This window comes from Phaethon lepturus, unplaced genomic scaffold (assembly GCF_000687285.1).
Source record: "Phaethon lepturus isolate BGI_N335 unplaced genomic scaffold, ASM68728v1 scaffold8790, whole genome shotgun sequence".
In the NCBI taxonomy this organism is placed as follows: domain Eukaryota; kingdom Metazoa; phylum Chordata; class Aves; order Phaethontiformes; family Phaethontidae; genus Phaethon; species Phaethon lepturus.
In genome coordinates this window covers 33,783-55,804 of record NW_010509846.1, presented here as the reverse complement: position 1 = coordinate 55,804, position 22,022 = coordinate 33,783, and the positions used below count along the sequence as shown (strand labels likewise).

The 22,022-nt window shown below is 38.2% G+C and overlaps 1 protein-coding gene across 1 annotated transcript in view; it reads right to left on the bottom strand.

Annotated features, from left to right (window-relative positions):
* PIK3C2G (phosphatidylinositol-4-phosphate 3-kinase, catalytic subunit type 2 gamma) overlaps positions 1-22,022 on the bottom strand; it is a gene marked incomplete at both ends in the record, with an annotated part of 124,037 nt that overhangs the window by 68,908 nt on the left and 33,107 nt on the right. Inside the window, one exon of the mRNA XM_010288538.1 lies at positions 21,976-22,004. Within this exon, the coding sequence (XP_010286840.1) occupies positions 21,976-22,004 (29 nt within the window). The remainder of the gene's footprint in view (positions 1-21,975; positions 22,005-22,022) is intronic.

Below are 22,022 nucleotides of genomic sequence, written 5' to 3'. Positions count from 1 at the left end.
GTTAACGTACAACAGACAGAAGGGTCATAGCAGTTCTCCCAAATGACTGTAGTACCAGCCATTTTCTATAGCTTTACAGAAACATAGTGCAAGGTCATCCACTTGGGTGGATGGACCAAGGACCAAGACTGAACTCCCTTTCACTCTCCCTTTCTTTGACCAAGTACAAAGCCAGCAGGAACAGAGAGGCACAAGAGGGCTGGTAGAACCCTGCTTCATCTCCTGGTCTCTCTTCTCTTCTTTCTTCCTATTCTAGAACAAGACGAGAATGAAAGTTTACATTTTTTGAGGAGACTGCATGAAGCGTGGTACAGTATTTTCTCTGAACCTTTCTAATCAAGTAAGTCTCCAGGATGGAAGAGCAGCAGCTGTTCAGTAGCTTCCGGCACCTGTCCACTTTTGGCTCTTCACACCTCTCACAGAAGAAACCTGCAGCTAGTTTCACCTGCTGCTTCACATATAACAGAGCTCCTTTTGTACACTCATTTTTCAAAGCATTACCCTTGAACTGAAAATACCTCTGCTTAAAGTGCAATTTTGTTTTAAAAGGCCATGCGATACATTTGCTTTTATTTTTCTGATTCTTTTTTTACAAAATAACTTGGAACAGATGTCTAACACATTGGTCTCCCTTAGACAGCAAAAAATTGTTGCTGACATTATAAAGTATGCTGGTTAAGCTTGAGAAACACAACATTTCTATGGGAGCCAAGGGACTAGTTGCCATTATTTGCTAATCTCTCAAAGATCTTTATGAACAAGGCAACACAAGTTGCATGCAGACAAATCACTTGATCCAGTAGATTCAATCAACTCCGTTCCCCCCACTCCCACTGAATGCCTTAACTGTTGAATGTGTGTCCTGCTGACTCACAAAAAATTAGCAGATTAATGAAAACAAAGGCTATGCTATGCTATGCTATGCAAGTTGCCAACCCCTGTTAAGGTTGCCTGGCAGAAAAATGTTTTATTTGATACATAATATAGTTAGTTGCACACACTTCTGTATTAAGAAAATAAACCCCAGATAAAACTGATTTTATCTGGAGAAGAAAGAGCCTTTATCTTGAAAATGAACTGTACCAAGAATTAATAGAAGAGTATAACGGTGCACAGGTACCGCTATTGCTACCAGATAGTAGATGCTATCTGGCTAATGTCTAAGCAAGAAACGATCACCCTCAGAACATGTCTTCTCCAATTTGTTGAATGGACATGTTAGCATCAATATAAGTGCTACAAGAATCATCTAGTAAAAAGAAGTGTTAACAGTGTCTGTCTCTTTCTGCTCCAGTTTCTTAAAAAAAAAAAAAAGGCAATTGTTAGCTGCTCGAAAAGTCAGTCTCTTTCTAGTCTGCTCCTCTTCACTGGGTCTGCAAGCAGCAGAGGACCAAATTTATTAACACACTATCATGAATACAAAAAATACCTGCAGCAGAACACCAACATAACAGAACTAGTTCTTGTTTCCAACAACACCTGCATACGACAGTACTGAACCTGGATAAGTTCAGAATCCGTGAGTGAGGGTTCACAGTCTGCCAAAGATCCCACCCTAATAAAGCATCAATCCAAAGCTACCAAAGTGAAATGCCTTCACCCTGAAGTGTCATTAATGCTAGGGGTGACTTAAGTTCAGGCTTGCAATTACAGGCTTGCAATTACTAACTGCTCACAACTAACTATTAATAGAAAAAGTGCCGCTGTCAGTAAAGACAATGTGCTGATTTTGGCTGGGATAAGAGTTATTTTTCTTCATAGCAGCTACTATGGGGCTATGTTTTGGATTGGTGCTGAAAATAGTGTTGATAATTGAGGGATGTTTTCGTTACTGCTGAGCAGTGCTTCCACAGAGTCGAGGCCTTTTCTGCTCCTCACACCACCCCAGCAGCGAGGAGGCTGGGGGTGCACAACGAGTTGGGAGGGGACACAGCTGGGACAGCTGACCCCAACTGACCACAGGGATATTCCATACCATATGATGTCATGCTCAGCACATAAAGCTGGGGGAAGAAGAAGGAATGGGGAGGAGGGGCATTTGGAGTGATGGCGTCTGTCTTCCCAAGTAACCATTACACGTGATGGAGCCCAGCTTTCCTGGAGATGGCTGTACACCTGCCTGCCCATGGGAACTGGTGAACAAATTCCTTGTTTTGCTTTGCCTGCATGTACAGCTTTTGCTTTACCTATTAAACTGTCTTTATCTCAACCCACAAGTTTTCTCATTTTTACTCTTCTGACTCTCTCCCCCACCCCACTGAGGGGGAGTGAGAGAGAGGCTGGGTGGTGCTTAGCTGCCGGCTGGAGTTAACCCACAACAGAGAATCAAAGAGAATGATTAACCTTGCCCTCCAAAAACTGTATTCAGAATAAAACAAAATAAAAACCCAGCTCCTTAACAAACACATTGCATTTAATAGCTGCATGAAGATTATCAATGGGGCAGTATTATTTTTCATTCAATGAGAAACATGGAATTCAAGTCTGGCACTAATTTTGAAAAGTCTGGTTCCATCTTTGCCAGTGCTTTCTTCACGTGACTAGGTATGTCTCAGTCTGCACTTGTTTCAAAACGGCAGATTTTCTCCTTAGAACAAATGCCATATTGTTGTCAGAATTTCATGCAGTATCTTTCTTACACCAGAATCAGCAAGCCTGAAAGCTACAAACTATGTATCTTTGTTATAGCTTAGAGTAAATTTGTGGCACATGAACTGAAATGCGCCATTCATCCCAGGCCTAACAGAAATTGTTGTATTCTTCTCGGTGGGTAACTGCATTGGAAGCTGGCAATGAATGGGATTAGATGGGATAATCACCACTAAAATAAGCAGACCCAATGGCTTTAATGGGATGATGTCCAAATATGCCAGCAATTAATTGGATACAGGAGGTGACTAAGCTCTTTGGACTTTCAAACCATATAAATAAAACACAAAATTAATCCTCCTTCAAGGAGTCCACTAGAGCCAACGGAGTTGCTAAGTTTTGTACTGTATTTGAATTTAGACCACAGTTATCACAGCAATACACTGAGGAGAATCTGAAAATGTCATTGATTCATCTGCCTACTGTTTGGGCAGTTCATGTCTACCAAACTAGCTTTGGATAGCTTTGGGAGCTTCCCATTAGCTTCACAGCTGGAACAAAAAAAATCCCTCACAACACTATAAAACAAAATGTATGACACAGAACTAATTCTGCATGGTTCTGCATATACTGGGCAATCCAGATTTACACAAAACTGCAGAATTAAGTCAGAGTTACACTGCAACACTTTGGTTAATTTTAAAAAACTGTTTGCACTTTTTTTTGTTTTTGTTTGATGGGTTTTTGTTTGATTGTTTACCTTTTTCTACATACTAATACAGAAGTAGCTTCAGGAAGAAAACTAAAATTGTCTTTGTACAAGGTCATCATGGCCTTTGGCTGCTCATATTAGGAGCAGTTCCAGATTTTATTCATACATTCTGAGCCAGATTTGTACTTTATAATCCTAGAGTTTTCAGATTTACCATTCTTACAATTCACCCTGGGCATGGGGAGGGAGGAGTTTGGTTTGAGGTTTTTTTTTGAGGGGGGAATAGGAAGAGACAGTGCAATTGTTATGCAAATATGTCATTCAAAATAATTTACTCTGCAGTGCAGTGGATTTTGAGATGGGCTGTTAATTTTTCTATTTGCTCTGCACTCAGTTACAAGGATTTGCTTTGTTTAACAATGTCTCCAATCAAAGCTGTTATTTTTACAGACAAGGTACTCAGATGCCAACAGGAAGATGAGATTTGATACATTCCAAATACACGAGGAGTTAATATTTCTTTTAAGGCAGCATCATTTCAACTTCTCTGGAAGGACCTGTCTGTAGATCCATTGTGTTTTAAGTGCAGGTAATACAGGTGCAAGAACTAGGATTCTGATCCTACATTACTCCCTGACATATCTGTCTCTCATGGATTTTTACTTTCACCTGGACATCTCTGCTCTAGCTAGCGGCCCTGATTATCTTCTTTTCCCAATATCTAACAAAGGGAACTCTTTTCAGATCACTCCCTACACAGGAATAGGGAGGTATAATGAGTCTTCAGCAGGTACTGCTTTAGGTGTTTCAGCAACGACAGTACCTCAGTATAATTACAAGATTGCAAAACTTTCTGTTTTAAGTATTCCAATGTCGTATGCTTTCTGTAAGATGTCGAGTCTTCTTTCTCTGGCAATTTGCCATGTGGCATCTCATTAGAGAAGCCTACTGAAGAGTGCAGTTTCCATAGTGGGACCAATGCTGCATGACAACAAAGGATGCATGGATCAGATCATCAGATCACAGCAACTTGTTACCTCTGTGCATGTGTGTGTGTGACTTTGTCAAAAGAATAACTTTGAGAGAACCTCCACAGCTCAGATAAAGTGGCATCATAAAGACATACGGTCCTTTACACTTCAAAAATAACTAGCAACACTCATCTGTGGAACAGAAGAGAGAGAATCAGACTTTTCAATAGGGGAGTCTCTAGAATCCAAATAACACTTTTTTATCTTTTTATGATTCTGATTCTTCTAAGCGAAAAATCACTTCAGACAGCAGCTCTCCTTATGCATAAGGCTACTCTGCAGTCTTCCTCAAACAAGATGATATCTATCATGTTTTTGTTTAATTAAAGCAGAGGAGACCATAAGAGACGGCTCTTGTCAGCTCATTCCTGTCAGTGTCAGGACAGAAAAACAAGCGTTTACATTGTAAAGAAGAATGTTTCTTGTTATCTTCACGCCCTTTCCTTCTAGGCCTGTTTTCTTTCTTCCTCTCTGGTTTTATTTTTGTTCCTCTTTTCTTGGTCTCTATTCATTTTTCACTCCCCCTTATATATAGCAATAGTACCTTTTGCAAGGGTAGGAGAGCAGAGGAGGAAATATCTTTAGATTTCGCTATTTTAAATACTGGTCTGGTTCTGATCTTCCTTCTGTTTCACTGCTTTAATGCCACCAAATATTGGCTTTGTAAAGAGAAGTGGGAATTTGAAGCTAAACTCCTGTACCGGGGAAAGCTTGCTGTAAAATATTAGTAAGTGAAAACTTTTCTTTTTTAGTTGGCCCAAGGGTATTTTCCTAGTCGACAGCTGGCCTAGTTACCATGGAAAACAGAAGAGCTGGAGGGCAGGCACAGTAGGAAAGTGAGGCATAGACCTACATGAAATTAGGTTGGCTTAGTTTGCAGAGGCTTGCTGAAATTAATCTCTCATTTCAGACAGCTTGTTGCTCTTTCATTGCTAGGTAGTAGACATTAAGTTTCATCTAGGTTTACAAGTCCATCTTAGCTCTGCTGAGACATGTTCAACTGTGGGACCAGATCTGAATAAAGTTTTGAATAAGCTAAATTCCCTTTTAATGAATGCCTAACAAAGAAGGCATTACTTCTTAAGCTTTTATCAAGGAAATCTTACATGACTCTCTTCAGAGTAAACCGTATAGTCCTGGGGTTAAAATTCATAGATTGTAATGTCAGAACAATTTAAGGCAGAGAGAAGAATGAAAATCTGTCTTGAATTCCTGATTTTACTTGCTCGGTGACCTTGGCAAAATTCTTTTAATTTTTCTGTGCTTTGCTTTCCTTTTCAAAAGAGGATAGGATTGTTTACCTTCTCACAGGATGTTGTATTTATTTGTAAGCTGCTTTTATGCCACAGAGGTAAATGCCATGGCAAATAGGTCTGTTTAATGACATTGCCACCTCCTTCCTACGTGGTACGTTTATAGCCAGCATTTTTCAATCATATAGGAGAAAACAGCAGCCCCAGGCATTTTTTTTTTGCTCATGAGAAAAGCAGAATTAAGATTTAGTTGTTGTAATGAAAAGTTCAGCCCTAGTTCCAAGATTCACAATCACATTTGTGGAAGTCTTACGGCAGTAAGCAATAATAACGTCATATTTCCATATGTCCTGAGTCAGGTAAAGAGTGGAGTATGCTCTCCAAGGACAGTTACTGCATTGGTGGAATAAATGTATCAGCCATCTGACACAAAATGCTACTGGAACTCACTGGCTCTGCTCTAGGTATCTTTCTTGCACCGAGTGCTGTCCTTATGCTCAGCTCATGTGAGGGAGCAGCTAGATAGCGGACTGAGAGGCAGAAATCATACTTTTCCTCCCCTCTCCAACAATAAATATGCTCACTCACTTTTTATTGTGTGAATACCTCTGAATCAACCACATTTCTGCTTAAATACATACTCTGCTGAGTGAGCAAAAACCCGTGTGTGCCAAAAGTTAACATGGATAAGTGCCATATTATTTCTACCAGCAAAGCAGGCGTGGCAGCCATGGATGAGCCTTGCAGAGCCAAGAAAAATTACTGTTCAAACCTCCTTTAAATTGCTGTTTAAAATACTCCTGATGATAAAGCAGGGCAACAGCTGAAGACTTCAAGTGTCAGCTTTAAACTGATGCAGAAATGATAAAATGGGCCATTATTTAAGTGACTTTCCATTTTCATACCATGACCAAGCAACGTATTTCTGAGTGACACACAACACAAAGCACTGACAACTGCAAGAATATTTGCCACGATGGCTGCTTAAATTCAACAAATATCAACAAACACACATACATGGGTTATGCAAGTCACTCAGAAGCTGGCTAAGCAGTGCCTATTAGAAAAGTTTAATTAATAAAATGCTTCTCCTGATAGCAATCATCACACACAATAGAATGACATTGTGGAGAAGGTTAAGTAGAAGAATAAATACTGACTCAACAAAGGAAATGCTACAGGTCAAAGCAGAAATTAACTGAGCTAGGTAAGCAGAGTTTTATCAGCCATCATCCTGCCAAGCCCTAAGAAGTGTTGAAATCTTGTTTACTGTCTGACCTCCTTTCTGCCCAGCACTCACAGGATAATTACTACAGATAGCAATGCCCTATTTCCCAAACAGAACTCCGCTTCCCTTGCTGATGTACAAGCAAGGTATTCCCTCAGTTAAAAATGTATCACGTGTTGCGGCACTCACAATGAGGGACTGTTCTTTAAGTTAATCCATGCCCCTGGATTTGGCTCTGCAAATCCCTGTTCAATCCCTTCTGCACTAGCCAAGATGGCAGCTGCCACACTAAAGTTAATGAGACTGATTAATATCAATTCAGTAAACTAATTTTTTTCCAGACATCAGATAATTTTGTACTAATCCAGACATTTATATCCATTTAATATCACCTGACATAACATAATTTCTCATTTAACACTAATCGAAAACTACTGACTTCTTATTCCAAAGAGCATTTGCTGTCACTTATAACTCATAGCTTTCTATACAGCTATTTTTCAAATAATATCTTCATAAAATTTCATGTTTTCTGCATAGTTGCAGAACTTTCATACCCAAGCATGTGACTGATGATGTGGACAGAATGGAACAATCAGGTAATTTCTCTTTAAGGGTTTTATTTTAGCAGTTTTTCTTTCTATTTTCCATTATGTATTTGTAAAACTTCTGATTGAAACGAATGAATAAAAGTATAAGAAACAACTCTTCCTTTAAGTAGCATAGAACTTGTCCCCTCTAGATTTTTTATTGTGGTTTTTTTTTGGTTTTTTTTTTTTTTTATTAAATAATTTTGGGGTTGTTCAGCTTGCCTTCAAGCTTGGTTTCTTCAGATGCTACAGAAGAAAGTTCACATCCCTACTGCTATGCCATTTGATCTTATTCTAACGTAAAAGATAAAATCCCTCACTGGCTACAATTGCATGTCAATATTTATATATCAAGGAATGTACAGGAAACAGGAGGAAGCATACTTCATTACAATTCTGGGTGAAACATAGTATTAACATTTGTGTGATGAAGTGTCTGCAGTGGCCCAACACTGTCACCGCTGATGGCAAGTGGAATTCCTTGGGGCTGAACAAATCATTTGACCATTCTTGTCCATCTGGGATCCTAGTCTGTGGTTTTCACCATGATATTATCTTTCAGCTGTTACGTGACCTGTGTGGAACACCACCAACAGTTACTGATGAAAGTGTCCATCCAACAGATGATACCTATTACCAAGTGCTTATTTAGGAAACACTCATATCATTCTCAATCATTCCTAAGAAGAGAGCACCCTTTCTGCAAGACGTTATCTAAGGACCACCCTGATGGCTGAAGAACTATGGAAACTGAATCAGTAGACAATCCAAGACAGTTACAGAATTCATTTGTAACTTACAGGAACACATAACACCTGACATTAGCAGGGACCTCAGGAGGTCCTCTGGTCTGTTCCCTGTTCCAAGAAGAGCTAGAGATTGGATCAGATTGTTCAGAGGGTGTGGCCTCAGCAGCAGGTTGGGAGAGTTCCTGAGACAGGGGAAGGAACAGAAGTGCAATTTGACCATATGATGATCAGTCCTCAAAACATGAGACGGTTTCAAAAGATATGACCTAATGACAGGCAGGCTTTCAAGGATACGGTGGTTCACCTTTGGAAGACTTAAAAGTTCTGTTGACCATCATAACTTTTCAGAAATAATAATGTGAATAAGCAGGCAAAGAACTGCATTTCTAAGTTGTGAACGTCACTCTGGTCTCCCTTCAGTCCCATCAACTGCACTGCAACTGAAAGGCAATTTCTGGCAAGCACTTCTAGCTGGGGCCAAGCTGTACCCAGGAACAGCAAATACTTCAGAATTTCTGTGACATAGATTAATTCTAGGGTATGGACAAAGACTCCACATTACTCTTTACACTGTTTAAACTACATCAGCCAGGACTAATCTTGGGTACAGAAGAGCAGAGATTGTGGTTTTGTCTCTGCCACTGCCTGGACAACATTTTCTTGCATGTTTGCAATGCAAAACATGTGAGACCTTCTTTCTCTGAAGAACTGACTATTTAGTTACCATTATTTGGCCTACAGTCTTCCAGGTTCTTAGAAAAGCTATGTCAGACAAAGGAGGACAGTTCAGTCAGAGTCAGGATTTGTGTGAAATGACCAAGTACGAGTCTCCAGTGGCTCCTCTGAAAGGGAAGTTGATGGCTATTCGTTTTCAAGATTTGGTAACTTAGATTGAGATAGAAGCACTGAGTGGTTACATGTCCAGGCACAGGGGTGTCCAGAGGAACATGTAGCAATATAGGCAATCAAATCAAAATTATACTATAAAGAGAGGGGAGAGTAACCGCACAGGTTATACTTGGGAATAGTGTTCATTTGTGGAAATGGTTCTAGATCTCCCAGGAGGTCTTCACCTGAATCTAAACTTCACAGCTGGGAGATATTAACTTTCTTGTTTCTCAGAGAACACAGCAGAACTATATTACTTACTGTACTACTTAGCTCTACTCTCCTCTTTTGCTTTTCTGCATCCTTCCTCCTATAAAGATATCTTTCTCACTTCCCTTGGTGACTACTCTGTCCCTTAGCCTGCCTAAAGCCTCTTTTCCATCACTTCAAGCATAGTTCCACTCTTATGGGCAGACACTGGGAATATTGTGGCAATTCTCTCCCTTCCCGAACCCACTGAAGGTTGCCTTGGCTTCTGAGCCAGAGAGAAGAATTGGGATCTTGAAGCAGGAGAGAGAGAAATGTTTGCAGAGCTAGGTGGAGGGAATTCCCAGTTTCAACCCTTCCAACTGCCAGAAGCATGCTGCTTTGCACATTACATCCTCTACCCATTTTCCAAGTGAATATTGAAGAAAGCTTTCAGTTTCCAAATATGAAACACCACAGATTTGATTATAAAGACTGCATGCAGGAAAGCATGTGCACCAGTGTAACTGTATCTTTAAATAAAACACCACCACTGCACACATGTGAGAAAGCACGAGTCTGGGAATGGGGTGTAAGGAGGCCTGGGGGGAGCAGTTATTTTAATTTCAGTGGATGACAGACTGTGAACAATTGCTGGGGGAAGCTGAACATGAAAACTGAGCACTTATGTAAGGGAAAAGAGATGTATTTTTTTTTAAGTCTACTTGGATATAAGCCCTGCTACACAAGCAAGAAAAATGAAGAGTAAGAAGCACAAAACAGGATTTTGAGAGAGATGTTGAGGGCTGCTGTGTTATTTACACTGAAATACTTCTAGTCACCTTTTATGTCTAAGGATTTGAACTCTTCAAGTCATTTATTAGATGAGATGAGAAAGGAAATCTCAGTTTGTGAGAGAGGGATGGTGCCGATCATCCTCTTGTGTATGTGCCATTGCTTCTTTATTCAAATGACCATTAAATTTTTGTTACCATGTTATATTATTATAATACCTCCCTCAGGAGGCTCTCTCCTTTTAATGAGGAGGACTTTACTATTAGTTTTACTAACAAGAAGGTTCATTTACTTGCTCATTCACTACGGTTTATCTATATCCTTCTAAGGGAAGGAAGAGCAGTCAGCAGTAGAGAAATTCTTTCTCTAGGTCGGGCCAGGCAATCACTAAAAGCCATCTCCTAAAACACCTTAACATTGATCACCTCTGCAGTTCTTCTCATCATTAGTAATGTTAAAAATACTAACAAAAGGTGTTGGCATTAATTCCATCTGTTTATCTGCACAACAGAATCTGTACCACTCTAAAGCTACAAATGCTCCATTGCGTTCTACTTGCATGGTTCAACCACACCTTGGAAATTTCGTCCTCTAATTTTTTTTTCTGATGAGACCAACAGCCAGCGCGTTATTTTGCTTCTGTCTACTAAAATCATGAACTGAGTAGAAACAAAGTCTGAATAGAAACAAATTTGTATTCACCTTTCAAAATTTTCTGTCAAAGTACTTTGTATTAGCTCTTTGAAAGAAAGATAGACTAATTAAAAACAATAGCTACTCCAGCACTGAAGCTTTGACCAAATTTACAACCAAATAATTTCCTGTATACATACTGCCAGCAACTTATCCTGTCTTAAACCCCACTCTCCAATTAATAACACCTTTTCTTTTTTTTTAACATAAACAAATGAGTTTTTCCTCAAGTAACATCCATGAGTGGACAGCAACCAGGTAGCATACTGCACAGGTGAAATACCAATGATATTCCATAAATCATTATGTTTAAAAGGCAGTCTGTTTTCAGGCTAAGTAGTAAGACAACCTGTTAATGTCTTAGGATCGAGCAACTCAGATGAACACCAAGAGGAGAAGATGTACCTGATATAGAAATATTTGTATTAGGGATTTTCTTAAAATATGCATTGCATGTCCTCTAGGTTGAGTTGAAAAAACGCTAATGACTTGCTTTAGAATGAATGGGGTACTTATCAACAATATGGGGGGAGCAGGGCGAAGAGGGGAGGGGAAATGAAATCATTCAAAATAGCTCAGTGTGGCACTTACTGCGTTACCTCAGCCACAAGTCTCTACTTTCACATCGCCAGTTACTAGCATAAGTATTAAGATTTTTTTTTTTCAACTTCATCTGGCAATTTACATACCATCTGAATGTTGCATCTAAGCTCAATATTTCTCTGAAAAGCTTTGATTTTTATGATCATTTTTCAAAATATTCCTTACTAACTACTTTACATTAATCCTTCAGCCACAGAATTATTTCTGTAAAACTATCACTACTGATACAATATTGTGATAACATGTGATATTCTTAGTGAATGTCTTTACATAGGAATAATGGCCTTTCAGAGACAAAAGTCAATTCTTGTAGCCTGATTTTCTTTCTGAAACAATGAAATAATGTCATGAACTTTACCAAACAGTATTCTGTGTATTTGACAGACATCACAGTGGAAGCTAAAGAGCAATCCAGCTGTCTATCTTTTCACTGAGATAACTACTGGTTGTACAAACTATTGGGTAGAGTTTTACAGGCTTTAGATTTGGAAGGAATCTTAATTCCTTTAGATTCACTGGTCACTTTCTGTTATTTAAGTCAAAGGTCCAACATACATCTGTTTTAATCCAGTGGGCTCTTTGCCAAGAAAACACCAAATGAGACGACGTGAGACATGGTCCGTTGCATAATTATTTTGCTTAAAAGGAGGTTATTACAACATGTTAGCAGTGCCATTCAAGCAAAAAAGCCATGCAAAACCAACTCATCTGACAGTTCTTTCTTTCCTCTCCCAGCTTATTTTTAATTTGGTCCCCGTCCAAATGACAACATTATGATTACAGAGTAATATACCACTTAGTATGGGTAAGCCTTCAAAAAGCAATTAATGCTCAAGGAAATATTTTCAAACAGCAAGGGTTTTATGCATTTAATCCTGAAATATCATCTGCAAATACCTAAAAATACTGATTTATAACAATTCTGCACTGTTGACCTGGGAAGACCTTTTATCAATCCTTCCCCCTTTTCTCCTTAAAAATATTGCCTTTCATTATAGTTTGTTTTTTTTTGTTTTTGTTGTTGTTTTTTTTTTAAACCTGTTAATAATTATTTTTGGTTTTACATTAGGGACTTCATTTCTCAGAAAAATTCCCATTCGTCACAAAGTAATTTTCCATTAAATCATGTACTGATGGAACATATTCAACAAAGTCTAATTCATTATTCTCCTTTTTCTAATGTTTCAGTCATTTAGACAAAGGTCCAAAGCCCAGCTTTCATTCTGGTGAAGAATGACAATTAAGCCTAGAAATATTAACCACAGCAACATACAACTGACAGTAATGTTAAGATGACCAGTAATTCATTACGCTGAATGTCCTGTATCCACTTGAAGCCTCTCTCTTTATTCACAATTTTCCCTAAAGATGTCACTAAAAGTGTTCAGAAATAGGAATGACTGACTAAACTCAAAGCTGTCAGACAAGGCTGTGATCGATTGCGTGATAACTATAAATGAGGACTCCCACCACATCAATCCAAGAAACTCAAGAGCCTGCACTGCATTTATTCAAGTCATGTGGTAAGAACGTTGCAACACACATTCAAAGAAAATGGATTGAAAACAACTCTCCAGGGTAGCTCAAGACAAATTTTGTCAAAAACTGGTTCAAACAGCTATAGTTAAAACACAAAAGCTTGCTAAGCTGGAAAGACAAAAAGACCTATAACAGAGCAAGACTTATAAAATGGTTTAGATTATCTGTGCAATTCTGAAGCATCTACAGATTAATTTTGCATACAATAACGGCCATTTACAGAAAAAAAAGCTTTATACTAAGGAGTTCATAATGACATAGTTTCCAAAGATTCAGAAAGGTAAAACCTGAAAGCATAAGCATGAAAGGCAAAGCAAATTTTTTGTAGATATTATATTGAACAAATTTAAAGTGAGGTGCCCTATCCTAGTATTTCACCTCAGCAATCGAAATCGGGTAGCACCACGACTCTGTAGCAGAGAAGCAGCCTGCTGGAGGACCCCTCTCACCCACAGGATTGCCCTTGGCTGCAGAAGGCAACATTTCACTCGTGAAACACACCATCAGCTGCTCAGCTGAGAATCACAGGAGATTCTCCATGTTGGTTGCTTTCCGACTGAGGATTTCACTCTCCAAAACCATTGCAGCCTGATTTGGGAAATTTGCATCATCTTAAAATTGCAGCTACTGTTATTTATGATTTGGAGATTTCAGGTTATTAAGGCTGGTCACTCTTCCTATATTGGCCTAGCTCAATGAATACCTAAAGCAAATTTCAGTGTAAAGACATATCTTCATGGATTACTTTCAGTCATCTTTTTCCAGCAGTCTTTCATAGTATAAAAAACAAAACAACTCCTCCACATCCATCAAATCTGTGACTGAAAATTATCCATTTAAAGTGACAGAACTAAATGAATGTTTTGTCATAAGCTTTCCTGATTTATTACTACACTGGTTTACATCCCCAAATGTTCCTCTGGGACAAACAAAGATTATGTGAGGTATCCGTCAGGAAAGATTTTGGCGCTTTCTTTTGTTTTTGAAGGAAGCAACAATAAAACATTTTTAATGGGAAAAAGATGAAAGGCACAGATGAAAGCCTAGCACGACATCTGCGCAGAGCCCTGCTCTCAATCCCTTCCTCAGCAACACCAGCTCCGCTAACTCAGTCCTGTTCAACTCCAGAAGCGGGTCATTATAGTCCATCACATCCAAGCATCAGACACGTCGTAACACAACACCAAAACGGTACGTTCAATCCTTTCCACAAAAGGACAAAAAGATGACACCCATCTTTCATATTCAGTTACACTATTGGAGGAACTATGATAGATATGACTTGAAGTTAGTAGGGAGTTTTACAACATAACTAAAAAAATAGACTTGTCAGCTTCAACATTTGTAAATGTAAAAAGCACCAAAACAAAAATAAATCAGACAAGCAGTGTTTGAAAAAAACCCAATGTACTGAAAAACATTTTCTTAGTGCTACCTTATAAATCATGAAGCAGCTAAAACAATTAAGGCCAGTTGCTGGTTTGTGTTTTTTTTTTTTATTTTCAGAAACCTTTCACTTTTTTTAGTTTAACTTTTCAAGTCTCAGTAGGTTCACTCGTACACATACATAATGGTGTATTTTTTCATTACAGTAACACACACTGATAACTTTGGCATTTGCAGACATTTTTATGTTGCACTTGACCATGTTAATCCTCCTCAAATATGATTTTTGGCATGGAATTTCCTCTGTTCCAAAGTGGGGACACATACAGAGTTATCTCTATGTCCAGTAACTTATTTAGCTGCAGATGAATACTCACCTGCACAAATATTATTAATAACATGAACAAACATGCTTCGCTCCATTCTCAGCTTGATATATGATCACTAGGTTGCCTTACCTCTTCCTTTTCATGCTTGCATCCATTTTGCAAAAAACACATAGCATTCCTAGATTTCTAAATGTTCAAAACCACATTAATTCCTTTAAAAATCATTAAAATAATTAAAAACAGACACATGCACAACTATGTTATGTCCTTTGTCAAGGATTCACCAGATTATATCATATTCACTAAGTTACAAAAAGGTACAGCTTTGATTGCTTTATTAATTTTTAAATGGGTTTCTTTTTTAAAAAGTGTTAATTTTTAACGAGAGTGGGAAAACTAACTCCTTTTTTATATTTAAAATGTTAAAGTGTCATGTTTAGGTTCTCTGTTAACTTTTCCCAGTAGTGTTTGCAATTTGATTTTTAGTTCTTTGGAATTTACTTTCATTTTGCTTTTAGTTAGAAGTTTAAGAGTTTGAAATGTTTACTATTTTAGTCAGAATATTTCAGTTCATAAAGAGAAATCATAGCATCTGCAACATCTTTGTTCTTTTGCAATGCCATTTGAATTAAATAAGTAAACTTAAATCTAGCAAAACATGTCACACTTATTCCCAGACTATAATTGCTCGACTAAAAGGCCACTAAAGCCAATGGAAAGAGTCTCATAAAGTGCAAAAAGGTATGGATTCAGGCTTCTTTCCTTTGCATATGGAACAGAATAGACAGAGACTTTACAAATATTCCTACTAAAGGGTAGAACAACTGCCAATATGCCTGTACCTTTGCCTGAAAGTATGCAAAGTTTGCATTCTAGCATGCAAACCGTGCCCTTGGATTATCTCAGTCAATGTCAGCCTGTGCTTTAGGGTACGTTTATAAGATTAAGAGACACATGGAGCACTCCCTGGACCTGGAGCCGAGCGGCACAGATGTAGTAGGGCAAGTTCCCTCTGCAGCACACAGGCTGCATCTTCACCAGACACCACTGGGCTTTGGGACTCCCTGGTGCTCTGCACGCTACACCCTGTGGTCATAAGTTACAGTTCTCTGTGTGCGCGTCTGAAGCTACGGCTTCAGAAATACCGTGATGGTTACGTTATAGTCCACAAATGGTAGTAAGATCAAAAGACACTGAAGGTCAGTGCTATCTGTCTCACATGGTTCACAGGAGCATGCAAGTATGGGTAGAGCAGTGTTGTAGGACACAGTGTGTCAAAGCTGGAGCACTTTTGCCCATCTTGCCTTTTAGGGGTGGTTCCTGGAGTAAAGTATTCCCAAACTGTGCTCCAGTGCTGTCTTGGAGAAGGCAGTCCAAAACGGGGCCAGAGAGGAAGGCAGCAGTTACAAATGATGGCAGACTGAAGGTCTAGCACTTGGTCTTGCTCCCCGGTCCTCTTTTATTGAGCAATATTGACAGACCCATGGTAGCTAATACCTCCTTTTAACAGTTCACTCCTGCCTTTCCTTAGAGTCAGAAAAAAGTGAGACTAAAATAGCTGTTTTTTCTTAAAACCTAAAAAGTGTTGAATTAAACGTAAGTTGTGATTTTGTTGACTTAAACGTAGCATTTGTGCACTCAATCTGTAAACACTGAAGGTCAAAACTATCAAAGAGTTATGTTACTTCTTTGTGCTTCTTTGCAACAAAATCTCTTTGTTTCATTTGACACCATCTTTTTCTAAAACTGGAGTCTGTAAATTAGGAAACAAAATAATTATCTGTCTGTTTTCCAAGGCAATAATCCAAGTCCCACAAGGCTAATAATGAAGCACTTAGCACAGTAGACAGTTGAATCATTATCTCAGAAAAATAGTGTTCTAATGGTGTTTTACTATACACATAAGTAAGCAGGAAAAAAAGGTTTCCAAATTATGCATTTCATAAGTAAGAATTGAGTTCAGATATAAAATCCCTAGATGTGAATCCACTCTACAGGTGAGGTTCTCTGCAGTCCAAAACACAATGCTGATCACATCAACTACTCCAAATTCAGATTAAATATATAACCAGCACTTGGTTGAATGACACGTTACTCTCAGAAGGTTGTAAGATTGAGCAACTCCAGACTTGAAATCAAATCCTAAAGCATAGCAGCAAAACAACTGATCAAACACTACTGGGACTGGCAATTTACAGGCTTAAAGTTACATATATGTTTAAGTGATCCTTTGATTCTGATCAGTAAGAAGGACCAAATTAACACAAAGCAAAATAGACACCTTTTGTATTTACAGTAATGTCATTTTAATGGCTTGGGCTTTTCGGCCTGCTCTACACAGCTATTTAGGAGGTTTATTAATAATTAGCAGGCTTGATAAATTCTGACTGTGGGAGAAAGACAACATAATGTGGGAAGAGAAAGAGCTGGAGGATGGTCGCCTGTTTAATGTTCAGATGATTAAGAGTGTTGGACAGATGAGTATCTGCTTGATTTATTCCTTCTTTTGAAGTCTTCAAGTAAATTACGGTTAACATAGACCAGTTTTGACAGTGAAAAATATATTTCCTTTCAGAAAATATGAAGCAATAATCTATTGTTCAATGTTAGAGTGCTGAATGAAACTAAGTGGTAACAATTTTAGAAAACATAGTATTGAGGGACAAACCTCCCAACAGTAGAGCATTTAACTGGGATCTTTTTTAAACTTTTATACATTGCTTATGTTCTTTTTGCTTCTTCCACGTCCTTTTTATATAGACAAAGAAATAAAAATAAAATATTATGTTCTAGCCTTGAAATCAATAGTCTAATTCACATTGTTTTCAGTGTGCTGGATTTCACTATGAGTTCCTTTTTAATCTTACATGCTTACTTATCTACAAGATGTGGACAGGAAAAGATAGACACCAACTCCCTTTTCTCTTGGTTGTCAGTCAAACTGTAGTTGAGAAATGCTGTGAACTAGGAAAGTTCTATAAAGTTTTAGTGACTTAGGAGACAAGCTACAAAAGGACATTTTGCCTTCAGCAAGGATTTCTCCTTTTATTTTCTTGAGCTAAGCATACCAGATCCTCATGCTCCGCCTAAGTTACAAACACTCGTACTCTTCCACGACAATGACACCTGTTCCTTAGCACCACCTTCGAGCAGCTGCCACAGATCCTAGAGGATGCTATGCTTTTCCCCGTTATTCAATCCTTCTGAGGAAGACAACCATCCGTGAGACATTTCCCTGGCCACCTGCTGCCCCAGCCAGCTGTTTCGATTGTACGCTGCAGCTGCCACTTAAGAAAGTAGCTAAAAGCCAAAAAAGCTCAAGCAAGTGGGAAACTGATTGGCAGGTTGCCAGAGACAACTCCATTAAAATTCCTGCACAAAAGCTGACAAAAAAAAACCCTGTGTGTGAAAGAGTAGCAAGGAGATAAACAGAGAATTTCAGCAAGCAGAAGGGCCCAAAGGGGCTCAGCAGGTTTCTTTCCCTCAAGCAACTTTCCTGCTTTGCTAGAACCAGTTTAATACCTTCTCTTCTTACCATAGCTCCAGGGAATGGGAAAACTTGCTCCAGCCTTCTCCCCTCCCAGGAACTCAGATGGGAAAAGTCTAGAACCAGAGCCGATTTCTAGAAGATATTGGGGCAGGGTAAATGTTCCCCATGCCTCACATACATTAGAAACTCTTGAAATAAGACTAAAATGTATTTAAGTGGTACACAGGTCCTGTGTTGGCACTGTATGCATGGGTAATTTTTAGTCTTGAGATGGGAAATACATTGAAAAGTACCAATGAGGAGTTGAAACACTGATGGATGCAGACGGCCCAAACTCCTCAAGAATTTAGAAAAGGAAAAAGTTGCACATGATAAGAAGAAAACAAACAAACACAGAGTGTAAGATCTGTTACCTTTTCACTCTACATATCAGAATTAATGGGACAAATCTATAGCAGATACAAGCAAAGAACAGACTGAAGTTATCCTGATTTACAACAGCTAAAGATGTGTTCCAAGAATGAACTATCTGTTCTGTCCACCTTTGCCAATTACTGTCCCATAATTCTTAAATAAAATCTTCAGACAAGCTTATCACTGCTTAATGGAAAGGCGTTAACTATCCAACATTAATATGAAAACGGTGATGAGCTGGTACATCATTGCTGGGTAGCTGCTTATCTCTGGTGTGCAGGGAAATTAAGTTAAGTTTAAATAACTGAGATATTATTGTAAATTGTATTTGTCATTAAAATAAGTTAGCGTTGAGAGACATCACCAGTTCTGGTAACTAGTTTCTAGACTTTAAAACATGGAAGTTAAAATCAGTTGACTTTTCCCTTGTGGTTCTGAAATCACATCACCAGTTTTCTGAATTAGACTCTTTTCCAAGTTTTATTTTGGGTGGGTACACTGTGTACAGTGTTATATTATTTAATACTGGAATGGTAATGTCATTCATTACAATTAAAAATAATCTTGTTACTAAAGTTTGTTTTTACCAGTCCTTGCTTCATGATGGCTTAATCTGGTAATGAAACAGAATGCAACACTTGAGAATAAAATGTTACCTAATTGCATTTCTTAAAAGAAGTTATGTGAGTGTACATGCACATATGTGTTCTCCATATTATTAAATAATTCAGCTATTTTTAAAACCTCTTTAGACGTAAGTGGAAGAAAACCTACGGAAGTTCCATTACTTTTATAAAGACTGAAATATGTGTGCCATATTGAAGTTTGCAGTTTAGATTGAAACATTTGAACAAAAAGCCTAAATAAAAGAGGTACTCCAGCTTCTTCCACTAATTTGAGTAGGACTACTAGATGTTTGCACAATTACTTTGTGCAGCTAAACACATATATTATACACACAAGTTTAGCCAGACTGTTTAAAATTTACCAGTTTTGGAAACTGAGAGCAGCCAGCCAGCAGGTATATCATGTGAAACAACCTCCCCACCTAAAATTAATGATGACTCCGTTTATATTAGGTGCACATAGTTCTACCACGATACTTCGAAAAGTGACTGCCACAGAGGTGGCTGCTCTTATTTCTGTCTGCTGTATTTGCTCGTGTTTCTCTGGTCTCCCAGGTTTTGCCATATTTTAAGACACAGCCGTTAGGTGAATTTGTTCTCAGAAATGAGTCACCTGTTGCAGTTTATTAACAGGTTGTTCCATGAAAAAGAACTCAAATACACACATCTGATCCACTGTCACAATGTTTCCCTCTCCTGATATTACCTGCTTTTTTGGCTAAGGAGGCCCTGGCAGCAAACTCTCAAGATTACCAAGTTTACAAGGAAAGTTAGCGGATGCTAAGTGTTAGCTGGCAATGTACTCTTCAGATATATTACTGAGATGCTAATGCTGATGAAATTACATCCATTTCTGTCTTGTGACTCAGTAAGACAATACTGAAAGACAATAATGAAGAATAATGATTAGAGAAAATACATTTTGAATTATAAAGAAAAAAAAGCAAAGGTAAATCTCTGAATATTTCTAGAAATGTATGTGTGTGTATATATATTTTATATACATACACATATTTACACATACATACATACAATTGTATATTCATTTTAAGATTTAATCAAAAGCTGTCCCTCTAGGAAAACTAAAGTTTGCATTTCAAGTAGAAGATACTGTTTATTTAGGGATGAACAGCAAATTACTATTGATACAATTAAAATTATTACTTATGTGAAAGGTCCACAATTATGTGCAATGCCAGGATATGTGCAATTAGAAACAAGTTTAGTAAACTAGTAAACTGTTCCATCTGCAACTAAAGCAGAAGACAATAATCAAAATATTTAACAAACACTCAGTAGCTGATGATATCTCTAATTGCTAATGCACACAGGGAAAAAATGTGCTTGAAAAACCATCCATGGTTGGGTGACATGAACAGGGCTACTACCAGCTGAAAGGCAGAGAATACAGTGAACACTGAGAGGTATTCTATTTGATGTGGGTATGTATAGTTATGCTATATATTAAGCTATATATAAAATAGATTTATTTTGTCAGATTAAATTGTATTGCCAGATAAGGATATCTCTTATTCACGATGGGATATCTTCTACATATTACCCAAGATATTAGACAGTTTGAGCAAAATTTGAGGAAATAATGGGGATCTACACAGATCTACACTGCAAAGTAAAGAGGAAGAAGACTGCAGATACTTAGCCTTTTTTCTTCTGAGAAGAGAGGAGTTAAAGAAAAACAAAGGCAAACCAATGATGTTCTCACTGTCGATTCAACTCGAGAAGTCATTTCCAATTGCACAGGAAAACTACCAACTCTCTGGGCACATTCAAGAACTCTAGACTGCACATTTCATATCCAGTATGACTAAGTTTAATATAAGATAGTAGAAGTTGTCTCAAGCAGATTTCAGGCACTGTCAGAAAAATGGCTCCGCTAAATGTGGTTCCTCTTTATTTGACAGATAGACTCATTAGGCATGTTATTGTTACCCTACTCATTTCAGTGAAACAAACAGGTTCATAATTCTGTTTTATCCCCACTAACACTTCCAGAGATGATGCAGGTATGAAAGTATGACCTATGCTCTTTCCGACCTCACAATTCATCAACCATATGATTACATTTGAAGTTGTTGTCTTTCCTTTGCAGGCAGGAAAGCTTTTGCTGTTGCTGTAAGGGGTCTGAACCAGGTGAACTGTAAATGAAAGCTCAGTTCATCCATCATTACTAAACATGGAAAAAAACCCAAACAAACCACAACAGTTTGATTTTCAGATCATAGGGCAGTTGTTTAGACAGCAGAAAGCCACATTCCTATTCAGAGGGCTGTGAAGTAACAGCACAGCAAACAGAATAACCACTGCATGCAATAATACAACTACAGAATTTCTTACATTGTAGAGGTAGATGGCGAATGGCAGTTACTGTAAGGACTGGTACATCTCCATAATCACGAAAAGGAACCATTGGGAACTCTACCATCACAAGTCAGGCTGGTATACAAAGGGGTAAGAGAGACACTTTGGCAGACATGAGAAGTCTGACCACTTCAGGAGAGGTCAGAGAAATCACAAAAGTAGGATCCTCTATAAGTAAGCCAATGCTGCTTGGAGCTTGCAAATTTTGAGGAAGACTATTTTTGTCTCAAAACAGAAAATGCAGAAAAATAAAAATGGTATCTTCCTTAAGTGAACAGAAGTTCCCCCCTCCCTCCCTCCTACCAGGGTCAGGATCAAGGCAAACATAAGTAGGTCTTTTATACAATTTACCCACAATCAGTACTGAAAGGAGAATAAAGGAGGAGCAAAAACCTAGGTTTTCTGTTATTTAAAAAAAAAAAAGAGAGTTTGTCACCAATAGAATCATGGATAAAGTTCACTGTAACAGAAAATTACAGTGGCAAATGATCTTACCAGTAAAGCTGATGGGCTACTTGGATGCTCTGAAGAGAACGATTCAG